The sequence below is a fragment of the Coloeus monedula genome (assembly GCF_965178545.1).
Source record: "Coloeus monedula genome assembly, chromosome: 11".
NCBI lineage: Eukaryota > Metazoa > Chordata > Aves > Passeriformes > Corvidae > Coloeus > Coloeus monedula.
Genome location: NC_138791.1, coordinates 7203905 through 7226027, shown reverse-complemented (window position 1 = coordinate 7226027; position 22123 = coordinate 7203905). Strand labels below are relative to the sequence as shown.

Below are 22123 nucleotides of genomic sequence, written 5' to 3'. Positions count from 1 at the left end.
TAGAAGACTTAACAAACCAGAAAACAGACACTGTGCACACCTCCTCCTTGTGCTGCCTGATATGTACTGAATACCCATGGAGAAAGGAAAGCTAAGCCAGAGCAGCATTTTTCAAAATGAATTTTGATAGAATCAAACTCCTCAGATCTGTCACTTGCCTTTGGCATCACTTAAACCAAGGAGAGTCATTTTCTTAAAACCTTCTCCGAGATCTCGACAGGACTGGGAATGAAGGAGTAAATCTGACTCCCAGTGTGAACCCTGCTCAGTGCTGAGGGCAGGGCAAAGGCACAGGGCTGAGTTCTGCTGACCTTGTCTGCAGCACAAAGCTAAAAGCTAATTAAAAAGCATTTTCAGAAGGTGACAAGCTGTTTTTATATTTTTTCTGTGAGAGGGGAATGTCCACTACTTTCAAGGCCACAAGTCTGAACAAAAGAAGTCAAAAAACTGCCTACTATGAAATGAATTTCAATGCCAAATTCCTGTCTGCTACCACCAATATGCCAAACATTAAGCACTGGCAACTTTAACTTCACCTTGTGTGTCATTTCTCTGGCTCTTTAGCTGCTCTCTTGGTTGGTTAGAATTGGAAATTGATAGGCCTATAAACATCTACGAGAGACACGTTATTAAACACATCATCTCTGTCTGCTCTGAGAACGATAAGCCAAGTTCTCTAAGGTTTACAGCAATCTCAAGGAGTGTATGTTTTTCAATAACCTTGTGATCTTTTTTCCTCATCTATGCAGCATTTCTCCCTCACTCTGTGCATACTTGTTTTGCTTGACTTCTCTGAAACTTGTTTTAAAATTTTATTTGAATGTTACCTACTCTTCTGCTCTCTCCAAAGGGTTTTTTTTAAGCAGTTGAAAATGGTTTCTCCATTTTAGCCTCACTATAAGCAAAGGTAATGGCTCTTAGAGAGACTTGCAAAAAGATTACTGTCAGGACTCTTGAAACACTAAGATATTAACACTTAACAGCTTTGCCTTACACATTATTTAGGTATTTCTGCTTCTCCAGCCTTCTTCCCTGCACTTTACAGTCTTCTGACACCTAACCTTTTTCTGAAGTGTTTCTGCTTTCTTCTGTATCCTCCACATCCTTTCTTTCAAAAAATAAAGTTTGTGCCGTTTAACCTGTTCCACCTACTGGAGCAGGGCCTGGGGTGGGGTGGGATCACCTCTTCCCAAAGGACAGTCTGCTTTGAAATGCAGGAGAGCCTCCAACTGCTCAGTTGTAAACTGTGGCATGCATGGTACACAGGCTATTCTGACTGCGTAGAAAGGCAAAAGCATCGGCAGGAGCTATTCTGGTTTGGGCAATCTTGGAAGGAATGGTGGGCATTTTGACAGAGTAAATTGTTTTGGAATCTCAGATAAAAATTCTTGCAAGCTTACACTCACTCCCAGTTTGATATGACAAATTTCACTCTAGTTTTAAGGCTGTTATTGATTTTCTGCTAAACGTTCATTTCATACGGTCTCTCCTTTTTCTTTTCCTCCCTATTACCTGCTTGAAAATGAACATATCTGTATTCATGTGACTGGTCCTTCTGGTACATCATTATCCCCTTATTTGAACAATACCTGTTTATTCCTCTGTCTGTTCTATCAGCATAAGCTAAAGAATTGCCTTGCAAAGACAATAAATGAAAGAATTCCATGTTGCAAACAAATTGTTTTATCACTATTCTAAACAGAATTTGTTTTATTTATAAAACCCATGAGTTGTGTGAATATGCAAGAATATAAGTTTTAGCTCTTTTAAACATGTATCTAATACTTATAAGATGCATAAAAAGAGCTTTAAAAAAGCAACCAGGAGATACCTAATGACCTGAGAACGGGAAAGGAAAAACTGCAGAGGTACTATCTGTATGTAAATACTTTCTGTTCCATCTCATTGGTGCTGTTAGATGTGACCTGTTAATCTTCTTAGTTTTGGAAAACGCATTTCTTTTTTGCAGAATTCTGCCAGAGAGGAAAAGATTTATACTGCAGTTCAGAGCTATCCTCTGAATCAAGTAGGAGAGACACTCAGACTAGAGCCTCTGAGATCCAAAATGACTGCCCCATCCATCAGGCTTTTCTGAGCTGAGTGTCTCACTAACTCTTCTGCTAAATTATTTTGCATAGTACAAATAATTTAATATTCACTAGAGAAGCAACTTGAACAGGTTGCTCATATCCTGAGAGCCCCACCTATGCGATCATGAGTTGTTCCGAAGCTGAGGTTTCTCTTGCTCAAGAAAACCTTTGGGGTATCTCAATGTTTAATCAGAGAACTTGACATTTTGAAAACACTCATGGGATGAGAAAGCTATTTCCTTCTCATTTCTGGTAGCAAGCAAACATAATAAAGGGCCAAATAAATGCATAAATACCAAAACCTCAGGAAAACAGCATTATCAGCCCAGTCATACAGTTCTTTGACAACTCGAGGTTTCAGATTTCTGTAATTATTTACAGCAGGTATCACCAGGCAAAAAGCACTGTGTCCATATTTGATGGGTAGAGCTGAATTTATAGAGTGTTCTTCAGCACACACCTCACACACTTCAGTTAGAGACTGCTGTTACGGCAGAGGCTGGCAAGAATAAATCCAGAAACGTCTGGAAACTACTTCTGGCTTAAGGGTACCAACAGGACAAGTCCTGTAACTGCAGGGAGAAGCAATCTCCACAAATCTGTGCCAAAGTTCCTCAGAAGCAGAGCACGTTATTTGCAGCAACAAATTCAGAGCAGAGCTGCTGGTTCCTCTGCTGTCAAGCCCTGGGTAGACAGGGCAGCTATTGAACCAGACAGGCAGAGAATTACTGTTCTTTTTGGATGGGTCCCTCATATAAGGCAAAGCAGCACCAAAATTACAAAATTGCTGAAGAATCATCTCTCCTGCAGCTCTGCTTCTGAGATAGCAAGTTAAACTCTGCTCTTCTGTGCTCAAAGTCACTCCTTGTCAACAGAAATTACAAACAAACAAATATAAAATCACTCTAGTTATTGACATTTGATTTGTTTGTAGTAAGAGAACATAGTTCTTAGCAAGATAAATGTGTGGAAGGAAAAGTAATAGAAATTATCCACTGATCATAATTGTCTTAAAACATAAAAAATATTCCCTCAGTGCTCAAAAAACCCCAAATTACAAAACTCCAAAGTGCAAAAAAATAATGAAGTCATTCATCATTAGAAGATGAGCTAAAATATTGCTAGCCTGGCTTCACAGAACCTTGTTTCTCCTTTTCTTTCCACTTGCAACAGAGGCAGAAGACATAAAAGCTTTGAAATTAAAATAACCAAAAAGGTTCATGGCCCCTCTTTCTCTGTACTCTCATTCTGATACTTAATCCCTGCCATGCATGCAGAGTGAAGGCCAAGTGGAAGTCTTCCTCTGAAGATTACTTTGTGCATGATTTCTACTGCATTTTTTAAGCAGTTACATCTGAATTCACTGATGTCTTGATAGTTTCATAGTCATTTCAGTTTTCCTCCTGCCAATCTCAGCAAATAAATAAGAAAGAGTAGACAAGCTAAAATGCTCTGAACTGAAAGGACTAAAAATCTGAAAATCAATTTGTTGCAATATTAGAGCAGTTGAGAAGTCCTTAATTTGAGATCACAGAAATCAACAAGAATAATAGAAAATTAAGAACGCAAAGACAAAGCTTTTATCTCTTTCAGAAAAAAAAATTGAAGTATTTTATGAAAGAAAAAAATACCAAAGGCAAAGCTAACACCAAATAAAAACTCTAACAGATGCTTTTATGATTTAAATGTGGCCTGCTGTGCCTTGTAGTTCATTAGCTCACTAGACACAGGTTTCTGTACATTTTTTCTTTCCTTTTAGCCATCAAACTGCCCTGTAATTCTTAAGAGTTTGGGCCTTTGGTGATGCAGTTGGTTTTTAAGGACATTCTGAATTCTATGCTTACTGCCTTTCCTTGATCTCCCTTACCTTTTGACCAGTATGGAAAAACTCAAACTATTCAGAATAAGAGCCACACCTCTACAGGTGCTGGCAGCATTTCTGCATCCTAGCTACATCCAAACTGTGCCTCCAGCTGCATGAACAAAACCACAGAGACCCCGAGTGTCAAAGTGAGATGGGGACAAACCCCTTGAGAGCAGATCCTGTGTGAGGCACCTCAGGAAAGAGCTCCAGAGGCAGATCTTACAAATAAATGAATGGTAGTGCTCTGCAGCTACTTCTGCAGGAGTTGTGCAGGGCCTCAAGTTTACAGTTTAGATTGATGTGAACTTAAGGCCCTCTTTCTCCTCTTGCCTTATCTCAAGCTCCAGCTGCAGTGTCCACATTCCACCCAAAAAGAGCTGAGAGCACTTGGACCTGCAAAAGACTAAAAAGAAATTCAGGCTGTTTCCAGGCTCAGAGTTTAGACAGACTGATTTCTGATTTAGAAAATAAGCAGCTTGGATAAATAATCCATGAAGAACATCAACCTTCAGACACTGCAGTGTTATTTTAAATATACTTTAAAAAAAAGTAATTTCAATTATTTGTTACAAGTGCTTGAAGTCCAACAGGCTTCCCTTCCCATTGTGGGTGTTCAGGACCCTTCAAGAGCTGACTTCAGAATAGAAGGCATTATTCTAACAACCAGAAAAATATTAACAGACTGTAAATCTATTTATCATGTGTCTCATACGATATTAGCGAGATAATAAATACGCAAACAGACTTGTCTGAAATACTAACATAAAAGTAATGCGTGTGTTATAATAGGAGTTTAATAAGATTATGTGGAATAGCTGTTCCTTGTATTTTCCAGTACCTGATGTCAATGTAATTATCATCTATTTGTTTAAATTTTGATTCAATCACTAAGCATTTAACAATCCATCATTATAATTTTTTGCCTGGTATTATACTAAATAAATAGTTAGGTCAGATTTTTTTAAAAGTAGCAGCAGTTGAATTTATAATTTTATATCTATATTTAAGCTCTATAGCTAACAGCTAAATTTCACAATTATTAAAAGTCAGGTAGCTCCCCTTGAACAATAAACTATTGAGTAATAATAACAGTTGGAGGATTAGACCCAGAAGCTGTAAACCCCATGAACTGGACTAATTGTGTTCCTCAGCCCTCTTTTACTATTTGTGCTTTCTCCTAAACATCTGAAGTCTTACTTTTTGTAGATTTTTAAAATATGCATTAAAAAGTACATTGTTCACATGTGTAAACCACTGGAAACCCCTTAACTCTCCATCTGCTGATTTCACAAGATTTTTTTATGTAGCCAACACACATAGTCTGAGAGTAAGGATATGATTTTTTCAAGGACACGAAATGCAATTTGGAGTTAACAGACAGCAAAATCTGGCAGACAGGTACCTAATTCTGGTATAGTTTTGCAAACCTTTTCCTTGCAAGTCAGCCATATGGTATAGATCTTAGAAAAATGAATAATGAAAAACAGCCTCATACCAGTATTCCTTTTTTATCCCACTAAATTAACTTTAAGAGTATTCTTAAAAGAAAGTAATCTTTTCCTAAAAACCATTTGATTAATCCTCTTCTAGTCTTTGGACATAAAACTGAAATTAGGTCAAACATCTTAACATATTGGCACTTGAATCTCTCCTATCTTATGCAGGAAGTAAAACTACAACAATCAGAAAAACCTGGTAATTCCAGTGCATCAACTGTGCACCAGCTTTGATTCTAGTAGAAAGAAATAACCTTGTTTTTTATCATCACATCACACACATGCAGAGAAAACTCAGCAGGAATATAAAGAAAATGAAATAATGAACTTAATTAACACAGAGAAAATAAAAGAACAACCCTGCGGATGTGTATTTGTAGTGAAATCAGTCAGCAAATGAACAAGTAGTCATGACAAAATTTTATATGACTTCCTCCTGTCATTGGGGTCAGAAGTACGAAAACTGGATAGGAACTAAGTATTATAAATCTTTGTTCTAAGACTGATGGGGGTTTTTTGTTTATAAGAAACAAAGCACAAGTTATTTTTACTGCCGCATTGAGAACTCCAGCACCAGCTCCACCGCTGAGCACCCACCTCCTGAGATTATGGAAACCCAGAAATGCTCCAGCCCTGTGAGAGGGATCCTTCCCTCCCTCTGTCCAGTTGGTGACAGCACAGGTTTGTGAGCACAGAGCTCAGTTACAGTCACATGGATGGCACAGTGTGCCCAGGGCTCAGGAGCCACCCCAGCCCCGTGGCTGCAGGCTGAGCGTGCTTTGCCACCCGCTGCAGGAGAGCAGCAGCTGCCTACCACATTGGTGCATTTTTACCCTTCAAAATCTGTCCAGTTTCCAGTGGTTTGAGGAAAAGTGGTGGGAGGAGAGAGCCTCTAAACACCTCTGTGATTGTATCAGCTGCATATGCGACAAATTTTTAGGTACATGACAGATCCAGGGAAGAGTTTTCCACTTCAGACCCTCTTCATGGGTCTGAACACCAAATCCCCCACAGTGTTTCTGTGAGCCATAACAAGGCAGTTCACATCTTAGGAAACACACACCCAAGCACAGAGGTAGTAAAAGATTAGGAGGTCAAATTTCAGTTCACAATAATTATAAATTACTTGATTTTTTTTTTTTTTTTTAAAGATCGTCTCCTATCAGAAGATGTCACTCTCTTTATTATCTTTCTCTAAAAACTTTTCTCTAGCAAATAGCTATGCCAAGAAAACTAAAGGATAATTTTAGGATCACTTCAAAACATGCAACAGCCAATATTCCTGCTGGGTATATGAGTTTGGCAGTTGACCTCTTTGCTGAGGGTTTTTCCATCATGTTAAAGTCTCAAAATCAGGGAGATGGCTTCATTTTAAACAAAGGTGAGCACAGACATTCCCATATAAAGGAAGAAGGGAGAGGAGCAATTCTTTACACCTGTGAATATATTGTGACAGGGCAACTTGCTGCAGTAATACAAATGGTAACTTAGTTTACATCCCCAAATACATTAGGCATGACTAAAGAAATTCCACTTATAAACTTGAAAATAGTATTTAATAACACAGAATGACTTACACCCATATCCATGAGGTAAGAAAACCTTGGACTGAGACTCAAATGTAAGTAGCATTTAGATGGTTATTACTTATAACCTCATATCCCTAAACAAAAAAAAAGAATCACCCAAACCCCAAATATTGCAGGTTAAATCTTTAAAGACTGTTTTCATTGATTCATAGTTGGGCCATTACTCAAATATGCAATGTATGATGCTGATGAGTTAAACATCACATCAAACATTTTGATTTATTCCTTTCAATTCTCTTGGAATTTTATTTTTTAACTACAAGGTTGGTGGTGCCAATAGATTCAGTCCAGGGATAGAAAGTTGAGTGCTTAGACCATTACACAGAATTACAGTATATTGATTAGAATACCTATTGGATAACTAAGGACAAAGCTAATAATGTTACTAAGAAAAATGCCCCAGAAGGGATCAAGTCTAGTCTAACCAAGTAATACAGTTTCAGCATTGCTGAAGAGAATACCAGCAGTCTGAAAGGTGAACCCTCACAGTTATTATTTTCTTTAAGTTGGTGTTTTTCTACAGTCAATAAAAATATTAATACAATTTTATTTCCCCCCTTTATCATTTTTATGTACTAAAACAATACTATCTATGCTGTCCTCAAGACACAGAAGGTGATGTTGGACAAATAAAAAGCAAAACTACTTCCTTTATGGGCTTTCTGAATTTCCAGAATATCTGAGCACAAAGACCACAGGCTGGTGCTATATCACATATCACTAATTCAAAGCATTTAATCCCATCTTCCACACGTCAGCCAAAGCAATACAAATGCCAAAAAATTCCTCTTTGATAGCAGAATTGTATACACTGTACATTATATAAGCCTTCTGTCCCCCTCCACTTGAATGTACACTATCAAATCATCCCGGCCATTACTTTATACTGAGCAGATGGTATTACGAGATTTTTGATAAAGAACAACAATCACCCAGCAAGGGTTGCAAAGGGGTCGCTGAAACCAAGATTAACAATTGATTAGCTTTAATGGACCGTGACAGTAATAAACAACAGAGCTCCACACAAAGATTTGATTGTCCTGTTAATGCTGCTGACACAAATGGCTTTTAACTGGCTTCCTGAAAGTGTTAATATCGCAGAGCCCCGGCAAAAAAAAAAGGACTTTGTCAAAGTGAGAACTGTCCTGCAGTGAAGAAGCATTTACTGTAGCCCTCTAAAACATCTTCTATAAAGTGCGTTTCTGATTTATTCAGACAATAGTTCCTATTTCTCCAACGCTTCAAGTTCAACAAAATGAAACACAGCACACCTCTGCAAGGCTGGAGAGTAATAGAACTCTAAAGCACTTGAATACAGAACCCAGCACTCCTCGAATATACAACAATAATGTGAATTATCATTTTCACTGTGCTCATTTTATCCTTACTCCAACCTGGGCTGACAGATCTCAGTATTACAGCCTTCTAAACTCAATTTTTTTTTTACTTTGCTCTGATAAGTTTACTCTATTTTTTTCTTTCTGCAAAGAAATCAGTAATTTGCATCGTATTTTCATTAAAATAAAGTGGTTTTGATTAGAGGAAGTAACCATGGCAAAATCTGAAAACAGAACTTAACAGATCTGTTTATTTCTTAGATACACGTATGGGAAAATATCTATGAAAAAGCTTCTGTTTCCTTTAATTCTTTAAGCTTAAAATTTAAATAGACTTATGGCAAACATTCACAGAAAGTTTTAAAATTAAAACTAGGTAGAGGCAAAGTAGACAAAACTCCACCTAACATGGCATTCAAGGAACCATGGATATAGGAATTCAATTAAAGGTAAGGAGGTATTTACTCATCTAAGCACCGAGTAAGACTTTCTGTTAAATTTTCAATGCTGGGTTAAATTACTCGGTTTCTAAAATCAGCCTTTTTTTTTTAAATTATGCGTCTTATTCAGGCAAAGGCTTTTCTTTTAAACATTTTTAGCTGTGAGCTGCCACGGTGCTGCTCCCTCCCGTGTTATTCCTAAAAGCAACACACAACAGTGGTGCAGCTCTAAGGGCTCCTAGGAAGGAGGAAAACCATTGTCTGCTCTAGACACAGATCCAAACACAGAGCACTTACACAAATCAAGGTCATACTTAATCCCATCCTTGTGGGTCCCACCCCATGTGCAAACTCGCCTCTCTGCAGAGCAATTCCTTACCAGCACACTGCAGCGACACAACACGAGGCTAACTGCTGTGCTTAAAATTGTGACCTGCTCAGATACGCAAGGGAGTTTAAATGAAATCTCTGAAAGAGTAAAATCCACCTGCTTGGTGTCCCAACACACAAGCACTAAGTACATAACCTGTCAAAATACTGAGACAGCCTTCATTAATTCCATTTTCTGTAATCAGCATCCTTCTATTACTCACATGCTTGGCTTTCTACAGCAGCTCTTCAAGCAAGCTATTGTATAAACCGTTATATATACTCTGATGAAAAACAGTCACGAAAGTAATTATTTACTACCTGTAAGTCAGCATCAAATTCATGTTTCAGGTAAGCATCTTCTGCAGCTTCAACAAGACGCTGAAAAAAAAAAAAAAAGGTGTGTTTTTGAAATAATGGATAACAATTTTATAACCTGGTACAAAAGCAGAGATTTTTTGAGCATTGTGCAATCCATCTGCTCTCATACTTCATTGAATACAAATAAAGGATACAGATTTTTTTTTTAAAGTTTCTTAAAGCCTCAGTATCCACAGCTGGTGGTACAAAACTGTTACAACTGCTCAACTATTAATAAATAAAGAAATAAAAAGGTCACTTTTCCCATCAGTGCTCAGCTTCCTGCAGCTCCCATTCTGAAATTATTTTTGAGAGAAAAAAATAAAGTTTATTTCACGCTGGACTTTATTTTGCACATAGCAGCCCTTTTCAAATCTTCCTTAACATTAAACTAGGTATTTCAAACACACTTGATTTCAAGAAACTGACATAAAAATGAGTTTCTAAATTACACATCAGCTATAAATGATAAGAAAAATAGAGACCAGGTTTTTTTACTGAGCATATGAAATACTACCTTAACATGGTACATTACCACAAGATTTTTCTGCAATTACAGAAGTAACATTTACTGAATGGCAGCAATTCTCTAGTGGTTTTACCCTCTTAGCAATACCCAGAGCTCCCTGTAGTAGTTATTGTTCTTCACCATTATCATCTGACAGGAAAAAAACAGGGTTGCACCAAAACACAGCTACCCAAATCATTTAATTCATAGAGGGGTTTGCTGCAGATATTCTGTTGGGAAATGACATTATACCCTTTCTAAGGTTTTACTCAGGGTTCTTTATACTTCAGAGTATTTTAGCCATGGGAGGAACTCCTACTTTTTATTTAATCTACCTGAACATTCATATATGTACATCCCAAAATCAAACAAAGAATACTCTGTACATGACTTTTATTTTCTTTGCTGAATGTGCACTGGTGCACATAGATATTTTTCAAATATTTTACATCACAAAGCGAGGTCCAGACTCTCATTAACGATACGCAGAGTGGGCAGCCGTGCACACATTTTTTTTCCCCCTTTTCATAACAGTTTGCACATTTATCAACTCTTTGGATATAAATCAAAATGAAATCAGAATTCATATTGATTGCTATACAGCTTGAACTATAATGGAAACTGAACCAAGAAAAATATTTCTGGTTGCCAATGCAGAAAAATGGTTGAGCAGAACACTGACAGTTTAAGCAGAGCCACAGGGGCTGCAGGGAGGGTTTGTGCTCAGCAGGGTCTGAGGAGCAGTGGCAATTCCCAGCCTTCCTTCACTGCTCCATCCCACCTTCCACTACCCACAGCAAGCACAAGCCCCAAAACCCTGGGGCCTCTGCTGGGCTTCAGCCCCTCCCTGCACACCCTGTGGGGAGGCTCTCCAGACCTCTTCTTTGGTGCAGAATTACAATCTCAAACATGAGATTGCAAACTAGAAACACTCTTGATACCTTGGCTGATAAAGCCCAGCAAAGGGCCACCTTCCCTGAGCCCTGTGCTGGGAGTACATCCCTGACATTTGACTGGTTCCAGCTTTAAACATCTTGTCCCATGAAAACCCAGCTGGACACAGCAAACCCTTTTGACCCAAACTGGAACTGAACTGAGATGGTTCCAATGCTGGGCAAATCAAACCAGAACTGAACTGGCAAAATGTCCAAGTTCACCTTCCCACGTACAGGGGCAAAAGAACCCATCAATAACAATGCATCCCAATCTGCTGCAGGAGGGGAATCCGTGGAAAAACATTTCAAAGGAAACAGTGAACTTCTGTGCAGCTGTTCCCACTACTCCTGTACTATTTGAACAGTACTAAGAACAGACCTTGCAATGTGAAACATTAATGAACGTTCATTTGAGCCACTAAATTTTTGTCTTTAGAGCCTAGAAAGGGAAGTAACACAAATTTACTCCTCTGAGGGGGAAACCTTACAGAAACTGAAACAAATTCATATACATTTGAACATTCTCAGAAGCCCATCTTTATTTAGCATGCTAGTGGCCTGCTGAAAGGATTTTACAAATTTAGCCCTTGTTTTTCAAGTATAGAAAAGGCCTTTTATGTAGAACAACTACTCTAATTCAATGCATTACTGCAGATGTGTTGTCCTTTATAATAAAGCCATAGGTGTATTACTGCTGTGTGCTCACCTGATACAAAAGTTCATGACTGATGAGTTTGAGAGAAAAAAAGTAAAAGATCAAAAAGATTCTTCATACAGAAAAGAATTTTTCATAAGGAAAAGAAAACCATGGTTTTTCTTTCTGTGCTGAAATATTTACTTACTCATCAAAAGAAAAATTATTATTGTATTTCATGAGATACCAGTGATATTAGATATTAGTACCTGGCGGGCTGAAAAATAATTCATGGCTTCTTATATAGTTTGTATTGATCCCAATGTGTTTCAATTACATTTTTGCCTCAGTGAAATAAATTTAAACTAAGATTTATCTCCACATGTAAGAAATAACTAGAGAAGCATAAGACGGGTAATAGTAGAAACATCTGGTAACAAGGGCAGCTCAGAAATGAAAACGCTTGGTATTTTATTGAATTATTCATTAAGATTTCACTTGTTACTTTTTTTAATGTACATTTCAGCAACATTCTCTACAAGAAACTCAATGACAAAGAAGTGAACTGTCTACTGATAGGAATTTTTCCTTGAAGCTGTAGAAGCAAATATGTAAGCATATTTTATGCATTGCCCTCACAAAGCTAAATAAAAAACTAAACGTTTGGTACATGAAATGAAAACAATACAAGCATATGCTGCATTTTCTATGTATCAGTCTTTAACCACAATTTGCTTTAAGTATCTCAACACCATTATGAAGGAGACCATGAGAAATCTGGGACAGTTACAGAAAAGGGAAGCCAATAATAAGCCCAACTCCACAAAATGACATATTAGTGGATATACACAAATTATATCGGAATGAAGAAATTGAATGCAAATGTTTCATGGGTTTTTGTTGTGTTTTGGGGGGAGCTTTTGATTGGATTTTTTTTCAAAGAAGTCCCCAAAGGGATGAAGCATGATGGAAAAAATTCCTTAGCACTCTGCAGGCAAAAATATAAAAACCACATGTAATACTGCAACATTTTTATATGGAGGCAAAAAACCCCTTTTAAAATATTTTAATGACTGAGCAGTTATCTAGCAATAATTCTCAACATTAGCATGATTAGCAATTTTAGCTTAACAGTTCATAATGACACTCTTAATACAATTGCCAATATATTTTCATTTGAGTAACCACACTCTCAAATCCTTGCTGTAGCAAGTAAATGCTTCCCAAGCTGTGGTTATCCTGAAGGGAATTGTGAGTTATCTGCATGCACTTACATGCAATGAATTATGAACACAGAGTGAGAATTGGTACAGCTACACCATTCTAGATTGGTTTTAGAAGAATTTAGCCCTAAATGTGGAAAACTGTCTATGTGCACATGGGCAGGCAGGCCAAGGGCAGCACATAATCTTTAGATAAAGCAATTATAAGGCTCTAACACACAGCTCTCTTGAGGTTCCCCCAGTTAAGGAACGAATCCTTAGAACTTTCCCAATACACATAAACATGAGAAAGGTGAACTGCCTGACCCAGAATATCACAATGGAACCTGGATAAAAACAGGGCATGAAGCAGAAGATGAACAAATAACATATCCACAAAAAACCTCAAATGTTCACCAAACCAGAAGGTCTATATTTGGTATATTCAGTGGTACTGATATCACAAACAACATAGAAAAAGCTGAGAGATGAAAATTTGTTTGTTACCTCACAGTATTTTTTTTAATAAATCACTGAGCTATCTCTGAATTGGGTAATTTTCTTGACAAATTATATTATAATTTCAGTGAACTGATATTCCCAGATAAATTCTCTTTGAAGTTAGGTTGTTACAGGGATAGCAAAGGAAAGGTGAAACAGAATGAGTGAGGGGGAAAAAGAATCCAACATAAAGAGGGAAAAGGAACAGAAATGGAAAGAAAGGTGAAAATAAAAGATGCAAATAACATTTTTAAGAAAAACACATCACACAAACATCCAGAGGATAGGGTAGTTATTTTAGCTTCTGAGATATTTTCTCTTTTCATGCACTTTTTAAAGGTTTTAGATTACTTCTTAATGATTCTCTTTCATTAGAATCCCATTCTGAAGTTAAATTAAATAAATTCATAAGCATAACCAAATTTGAAACCGTTTCTGAACTCCTAAACTGTGGAGGGTTACTAATCTTTATCCATAAATGCTGAGTGAAGTTATGCTCTTCTCTCTTTTCAGCTATGAAATCTTAAAGAAAAATTTATATTGCATTGTTTCCTCTCTATTTTTCTAAGATGAACCAACTGCAACACATAAAACCAGAAATGCTTCTCAAAATTGCTCTTCTGCAAACCAGACTGCTACAAATCACAAAAAAAAGAATAGAAGATGGCTCTAATTTAATTATAACTAGTGTCAGCTAGGTACTGCTACCATCTCAGTCCAAAACATAAATAGTGTATGTCCCATAATATCAATATAATAACTTTTCATTTCAAAAAAGGCACTGGGATATCACAGTTATTAAAGAAATGTAGATAAACCTGTAGGCTGCTCTTATATTCCAGCATCAAATGCATTCAACTAACTGCAAAAAATAGCCCTGAACCCTAAAGAACTTTCTCATTATTTGCCTTGGCATCAGATCTGTTTGAGGTTCCTAAAATATTTGAATATGACTTTGAGGTTGATTTGAGATGTGTTTTGGAAGAAAAAATAGTAACAGTAATTTGTGTAACTTTAACAGGTTTGTCCCTCTGACTCCTATGTATGGAATTGTAACCAAGATTTCTATCTTAATCAAATATAATGAATTTTGTTAAGAAAAACAGCAGATAACAAGAAAGGAAAACCTATGCCTGTTTTTAAAACCTTATTCCTTTCATATTTTGTAGCAAGATTTCTAGTACATTACTAACCAAAAACTAGCAGCCTTCTGTACACTGAAACATCAGTTTTCTGTATACAGAAAATACTTATAACTACCAATAGTTACCCTTCTTCAGGTGAAATATTCAGTGCAATTTTAATAACCCTACTATTGATTTGCATGCCTAATTTCCAATCAAAATTTACACTAATTGAGCTGTGAACATGCCAAAAATATTCCCTAAAGTGCTGCCAGATAACTATTTAAACATAGTTCAGCAGTTGAAAGTATTCCTGGGAGAGAAACGAGATTGTGTTTCCATTATCAGAGCAATTTTCTTCACTGGCCTCTCTGTGAGAAGCCTACGCCGTGCATGTGGGAGCACTCAGCAATAGGGCACTAAACTTTAGAAACATTACCCAGGTACCTTCCTATGACTTCCCCATTTTGGGGTTCACTTCTGACGTGAAAAAGGGGTTTTCCTCTCCAGAAAATCTGTAAAGCTGCAGGTGCTTGAAAACTTCTGACAAGTTCGGGCTGTTTTGAGAAAGAACAAGATTTATTAGCATTAAGTGAGCTTAGGTAATATTCTGGCATGGTGCTAATTCTGCTGCAGGTCCTCCTTACTTCCCTCGGAGTTCTGGGGTTTGCTCCTTTCACATCTCATTTAGTGGAGAAGGCAAAGAAGCCAAGAGAGAATATTTGATGTTGTTCCTCTGTCTCAGTATTATTTCCCAAGCCCATACCCATCAGATAGCAATGAATGCCCAATATGCAAACAGGCTTCCAAATCTTGGTGTTTTATCACAAAAAGCTTTGCATAAGTGTTTGCCATAACGCATGGAGAAGCATCAGACACAGATGCTGACCTTGGAGGAACATTTGCTCCTGTCAGAAACACACGAGGTTTTTGACGGGGCAGTGACACCAGACTGGCAGTTTGGTTGGTTTAATCCCTGAGCACAGGGACACACAAACACACAGAAGTTCCCTCTTTTCAGAAAGCCCAGCAGCATATTTTATTCCTTGGGTTGTTCTCCTCAGCTGTGAGGTATTTTCTAGGAAATTTTATCACTAAAATTGTTGTTGCTGTGACTAAGGTGCATCAAAAATTATTTAGTGCCTGTTATCTTGATATTCGATTTCCTAGTGCTTGTGGCTTAAGATAGAAATCAATCTTGCAACTAATGCCATACAAAAACTGACTGCTCTATGACTACTATCAAATTCCACTGCAACCCAGCCAGACAATGCTCAGCCACACTAAGTGCAGCAAAGCACAGTCAAAGCAGAAATTACAAATAAAGGATAAAAATAAATTAAAAGCTTAGCATATGCAATTATCGCAAATAACTTCAATTATCCACTTATATTCATTCAAAACTGGCAGATATTCAGGTTGATTGTTGTTAGAGTGCTAGCTGGTTTCTTTGAAGCAACAAGAGTTCAGCTTGGCACAGTGCTGGACAAACAGAAATGAAACTGTAAATGAATTAAAGTACATGAAATTCACACATTGCCTAACAGTGGCTGAGACAATCCTGGAGTAATTAGATGCATTTCTACTTAACTAGGCCAACACTATATTTAATTATGGCATCTGGAGACTGCTAGGGCATGGAAGGAAGGCTCCATATGAAGAAGATAACACATTTGTCTTGTACCAAGTTCTTTAGTGCTCAAAAGGCTGCACAAAGCCAATATATCAGATATAAAATATGCAGATTATCAAATCTGCTCCTACCATGTTATTATGTCTAGCACAGAGCAGAATGAGGTGTTAAATAGGGTTTTATTCCATACTTTTAATTCTGTAAGTCCCAGACATCAAGGAGTCAGTTCAGCTGCAGAGGCAACTTAGAGCTGTTCCAGGGATATTTAAAATGTGATTTGTCTGGCTGGGATACAGTAACAACCAGCTCCTTCAGCCACCACCTCTCCTGCCTCAGGGCCAAGAGGAAGATTCTTCTGCATTTTGCACCAACCACGCATCCACCCAAGGTTGTGTAATTCTCTGGAAATACCCTTATGCATCCTTTTAATTTCGCTTGCAACATGGCAATACAATTTGTCAAGTTCTGCTTTCAATGAATAATTCACAACCAGTGCATTGTTCTCTTCCACATAAATTTTAAAATCTAATCAAAATGTTACTTTGTAAAACACCTTTCAAAAGCAAGGGAAGTGAGTCCAAGCACCCACCTGTTTACACACACCTTTAAATATATTGTCAACACTAACTTGTATGTGTCATTATGACCCTTTTTCCCCTCCGGTATGTGGAAACCACTAGATTAAAACATCTGATTTATTAATCTTTTTCACACATTTAAGGTGCCACAGGTCATACTCTTTACCTGACTGTCACAGTCGCTCTCCTGCTTGGATAATGACAGACTGTCTCTTCTGCATTTGAGGCCAGTGAGGACATACATGGTTGAGCAAAAATAGCCTTCCCTCAGCTCTGACAGCTCTCAGCACCACTGCTGGATGCTCGGCAGATCTTACTTGAGAAAGATTTGGGATAACTGTTTTCATGTAAATTCTTTTAATGTAAAATTCTCTGTTGGTTGGATTTCTCTCACCTAACCTCTTCTATTTCAAAGTTAATCACCTCTCCACTGAAGTTACCTAAACACCCTTCATATACAGAGACAGAAAACTCCAAAAGTGCTGCATGTCCCATTCTAAAATAGCTCATAAAATACAGCAAGACCTTTGGAACTTTTCCTTCACTCATTTCTTCACTAGATGTTTAAATTTATGCAGTTGAAGTTAAGGGACACGAATCCCACACCGTATGCACAAAACAAATGAGCTCAAGAGAAATGGAAACATTCCCATGTTCACTCAATAAGGGAAAGGACACCTGAAGCAATGCTTTTTCCTGACAGCAGTCCTGGGACAAGTCGAGGTGTTTCTGTTCTGTTTACATTTAGGCGGACCAAGTGCAATAAATTGTCTTTGCTTTGTTCCCTCACTCAGCTTTTTGCTCACCTCTGCACTAAGGCTCAATCCCCCAAGTTAATTCAAATTCATCTTGCAATTTGTGGCCTTGTTCAACCAAACCAGTCATGATATACTGTCCTCCTTTCAGTTTTCAACCAGATTACTGTCACATAACAGCAGAAAAAACCCTGAAGAATTATTACTCAAAACAAAGGTCAGTTCCAGAGTTCGCAGGGACTTACTTCCATTGTCTAGCCCAGCACTTGATCACAAGGCACAAAGCCTTGTCTTCTCTTTCACACCAAGAAATGCAATTTCCATTGAACTAGTTTTTAATTCTCACAGGGTCAGGATGTCAGTTGCCAATAGATTAACTGAAAGGGAAAATTTTAAAAAACTGAAAGGAAAATGAAACTGAGTTTTCAACTAAAACCTTCCCAACTTCTTCTTGCAAGTAGAACTCTCTAGGATAGATATTGAGGCAAATAGAGCATTATTGTGAAGATGTGTAGCAAGCTCCTGATATCCATTTCTAAATGGATCAGTAGTGGATTTTGCAAGCATTCGCCCAAGACTTAGAAATCCAGTGTTACCTTTCAGGTTAAACAGGCATGGATTCAATACTAGCATGTACCAAATTCTGCCTTCAAACATAGCCATGGCTTAGTTCTGCTCCTTTCCTTACTAAGCACAGCCCTAGACCTACACTCCTATTTCTTTCCTACTCCTGTCTCCATATTCTGAGCTTATTAATGTCACATTAGGTGTCCCAAACTCCACTTTTAAATTTTTCATACTATTCTCCACTTCTTCTGTAGTGCCTACCAATTATTCTTTCTTCATAACAGCTTTGGTGTTCACACTGTCAAGCATGTTCATGACCAGTCTTTTCTAGGCCCCTACCAATTCCTCGCTCTGCCAACTTCCATTTCCAATTTTCCGTATTCCTTTTGCACTCTCATTAAGCACGTCTAGAATATCTTGCATAGCACAGTCCAATTCTGTTTCCTTTGTCTCTTTAGACCATCTCATTCTTCTCCAGTCTCTGCTCTTTGGGGCAGTACCTTCCTCAGCCTCTCCTAAACCCATCAACAGATCCACTTGGCTGCTGACCCTCCCATTTTCCAGTGCCCTAATGTGAGCACAGAGAGATGAAAACTCTCTCCTGAGTCCAGAAGGCACATGGATGCACTGACAGTGCCTCAGGAGAGAAAGACACAGTTTCCCCTGCCTGCTGCTGGCTCAAGCAATAAGAAAGTAATGATCCAGGTGGGGGAAAGTCTTGTTCAACCCAGTACTGAAAATGCACAGTGTAAAGAACTTTAAAGGATCTCACTTGCAGACAGTCTTGCTGTGATACATTTCTAATGGCCATATGCCTCCATGTGTGGAGTTTCCAAATGCTAAAAACTTGATCCAGCTGGAACAGAATTTCAAAGAAAACCTTGTGTCAAGGCCCCAGCCCTGCCAATTTCAAGAGCTGGTTCCCAAGAACAGAAGTGCTACAGAGTCTTAATGAAAAGAACATCAGTATTATGTTTAAAAGAGTAAACCAATGCATTTCCCCTGGTTTCTCTCTTGTAAAAAGATGAAGTTCAAAGATAAAATTCCAAGCTTCTTTGGTCTCCCGAACCATACTTTATAGTTCTGGAGACTTGGTTTCTGAGAATGTTGGAAATAATTATAAAATCAACTTTCAGATTAAGTGATAATTCAGTCTTTTCATAGTTTTGTATATTCTGGCTGGTCTAGTACAAAAAAGAAATATGGGCTATGTTGAAATGTTTTGGACATTTTGGAAAAACTTTCTGGTGTGGACACTTGTCCAGACTTAGTAACTGGACATCACTTCCATGTACCTAAAAGGTTTTGCTGGTACCCTATGGATTAATGCTGAAGTCCCAGATGATATATACAGATTGGCAAGTCTGTATTCATATATAGACTCCATCCCATCTATTCATTAATTATTTTTATAAATTTTTTTTTTTTTGGTAATAATATTATTTTTCAAACTATTTAAGAACAATATTAAACTGTCCTTATAATTAATGGAAAATTGCAAATTCCCAAACCCAAAGGAAAAGCTGCATTGCATAATCAAAACCTTATCTGCTTTGCTTTGTAAAGGTAATGAGTTCAAATCCAGGGGGTGTTTTGTTCCTTATTAAGAGTCTTGTAACTTGTATTCTCCTAGTGACTAAAAGATTGCTATACTTTCACCTCTTAATTAGTTTTTATCAATTGAAACATTCACCATTTAATTATTGTATGCAGATTTATTTGGAAAACTAAGTAAAATATGCAGTGCAGCACATACTTTCCATTAAGTTTGACACACCTCTAGATTTTGGTATGACCTAGGGAAGTTATTTCATAGAATACTCTCATTTTTTTATTAATTTTTTTCTCTTGACTCTCAAAGTGCTTCTAAAATGCACCTGGGAAGAATAAGAGTCTTCACAGAGCTAGCCAACGCCTGCAGGTTCAAAAAGTAACAACCAAGATTACAACCAAACTTAAAAAAAGCTATTCACTTAAGTTTGCAGAGACAGTGAGTAAATTATAACAATAGTTTCCCAGTATCTTGGACTGTAGGAGAATTGTGAACCACCCCCACCTGCTGGCTTCCTCTACTGGCTGAAATCCCTCACCCACCACCACAGGTTCTCCCACCATCCATTAATCTACAACCAGCAAATGTGTTCCAATCTGCAAAGTGCTAACAAAGGGGAAAAAACCAAAACGCTGAGATCATTACGGTTGCTACAAGCAGTTTTAAGTCTCAGTCGACTCGGCCCTGAGAAACACGTGCAAAACACTAATTTTCCATGAACAAACCATGAGGCCATAAAGATCTATAGCCATTGATGCTCCTTGCCTTCTGTGGTTGTTCAATCTAAAACTCACACACTAATGGAGAATCACAGAAATAATAGGAGAATGGAAAGATCTAAGCTAACTCTGTGGATCCATATGGAACTAGGCTTCCCTTTAATTAAATCCTTATTCTGTGAAGCTGCCTTCACTTTGCAGGCTGGAGCCTCTGTGAACACCTTGACTTTGCACACCTCAGTAAATCTGTCCTTGGCATGGCAACAGCATGGCCAAAGGCAGGGATGAGAATGGGGGATTGTTGCTCCAGCCAGAGGTTTGTGGGGTGATAGCAGGACATACCTTAAACAAACACTCAGGGCCAGTCTTGGATCGGACCTTCATGAAACCCCACTGGTACCACTGAAAGGGGCTTATGATAGACCTGGTGTGTTTGTGCAGTGTTAGATTCTAAAATCCATCATCTATTGGTTATTAAATCTGTTGGGCAACCTCTCAAAGACCTATATATTAGATTTAGCTTTTTAAAAGGGTCTTTTGTGCCCTTTTAACAGTTACAACCCATTCCAAAGTAATAAATTGAATAAAGTGATTTGCAATTTCTGTCATGAAAAACGTGTAATGCTAAAGTACCTAGAGGGGCTACAGGAGAGCTGGAAAAAGATTTTGTGCAAAGGCATGTAGTAATGGGACAAGGGGTAATGGCCTCAAACTGAAAGGCAGCAAGTTTAGATTAGATATCAAGAAGAAATATTTCTCTGTGAGGATGGTGAGGCCCTGGCACAGGGTGCCCAGAGAAGCTGGGGCTGCTGCATCCCTGGAAGAGTCCAAGGCCAGGTTGGACGGGACTGGGAGCAACCTGGGATAGTGGAAGGTATCCCTGCCCATGGAAGGGGGTAGAACAAGATGATCTTTCATGTTCCTTCCAACCCAAACCATTCTATATTTCTAGTGAAAAGAAGATGAAATGAAAGGTATTTTCTATGACCAAACCTTTACAATTAATGTTTTCACTACACCAGGACACAGAGATGAGTCAAACCTGCTCAGTAATTAGGCTTTCATCATAGGCCCTTGAAGAAATAAAGAGCAAATTGAAATGGAGAACACTTCTGTGTAACACTTAAATGGCTCAGAATGAGTTCTCACCAACTGGATTTTTTCTATTTCTGATATCTCACATAATCCATATAAATTATATAAGACCTCAATAATGTAACTACCAATAAATAGCCATAAATTTTTTTAAAAGACAGAGCAATGACTTCTTTCATCTGAAAATGTCTCAGTCTATTGTAACTACTGGCAGAAGATCTGAGATAACCATTGACTGAAAAACCTCATGAGAGAGATTCAGAAAATTAGGCAGAGAGTATAGAGAGATTTTGCATATATAATAAACTCAAGGTGCAGCTCAGTTTGCACTCCTTCCATGCTCTTCAATTGGTGACAAGAAATTTGCCTGCCACACTTCTGAATTCAAAGTATAACACTGGTAAGTTCTCCTAAAATGACTTAATTTTCCTCACTTTTAACTCAATAATAGATCTTGGCGTGTTATTAACTTTTGAACACTTTCTGGACTACTCAGGTATTTCCTCAGCTAAGTAGAGGAAGCCCTTGCTTTACTACAGGTCTAACAGAGCCCTGCCAAAAAGTCCATCCTCCCCCCACAGCCTGAGCAACTCTCACTATAAAAAAAACAAAACCACAACAACAAAAGAACTACAATTTAAAACAAAAAGCATATAGCCACATTTTTGCATATATTTAGCAAGGTTATCATTTATCATCAATTGCCTTTTTTAGGCTAATTTGTAAGAAACCAATCTGTGCTTTGCTTGGATCTAACTGAATCACTTGTAAAGAA

General features: G+C 37.8%; 1 protein-coding gene across 1 annotated transcript in view; it reads right to left on the bottom strand.

The window, feature by feature from the left end:
- Nucleotides 1-22123, bottom strand: part of CACNA2D3 (calcium voltage-gated channel auxiliary subunit alpha2delta 3) — a gene marked incomplete at both ends in the record, with an annotated part of 393646 nt that overhangs the window by 263396 nt on the left and 108127 nt on the right. The window contains one exon of the mRNA XM_082288518.1: nt 9507-9566. Coding sequence (XP_082144644.1) covers nt 9507-9566 — 60 coding nt within the window. The remainder of the gene's footprint in view (nt 1-9506; nt 9567-22123) is intronic.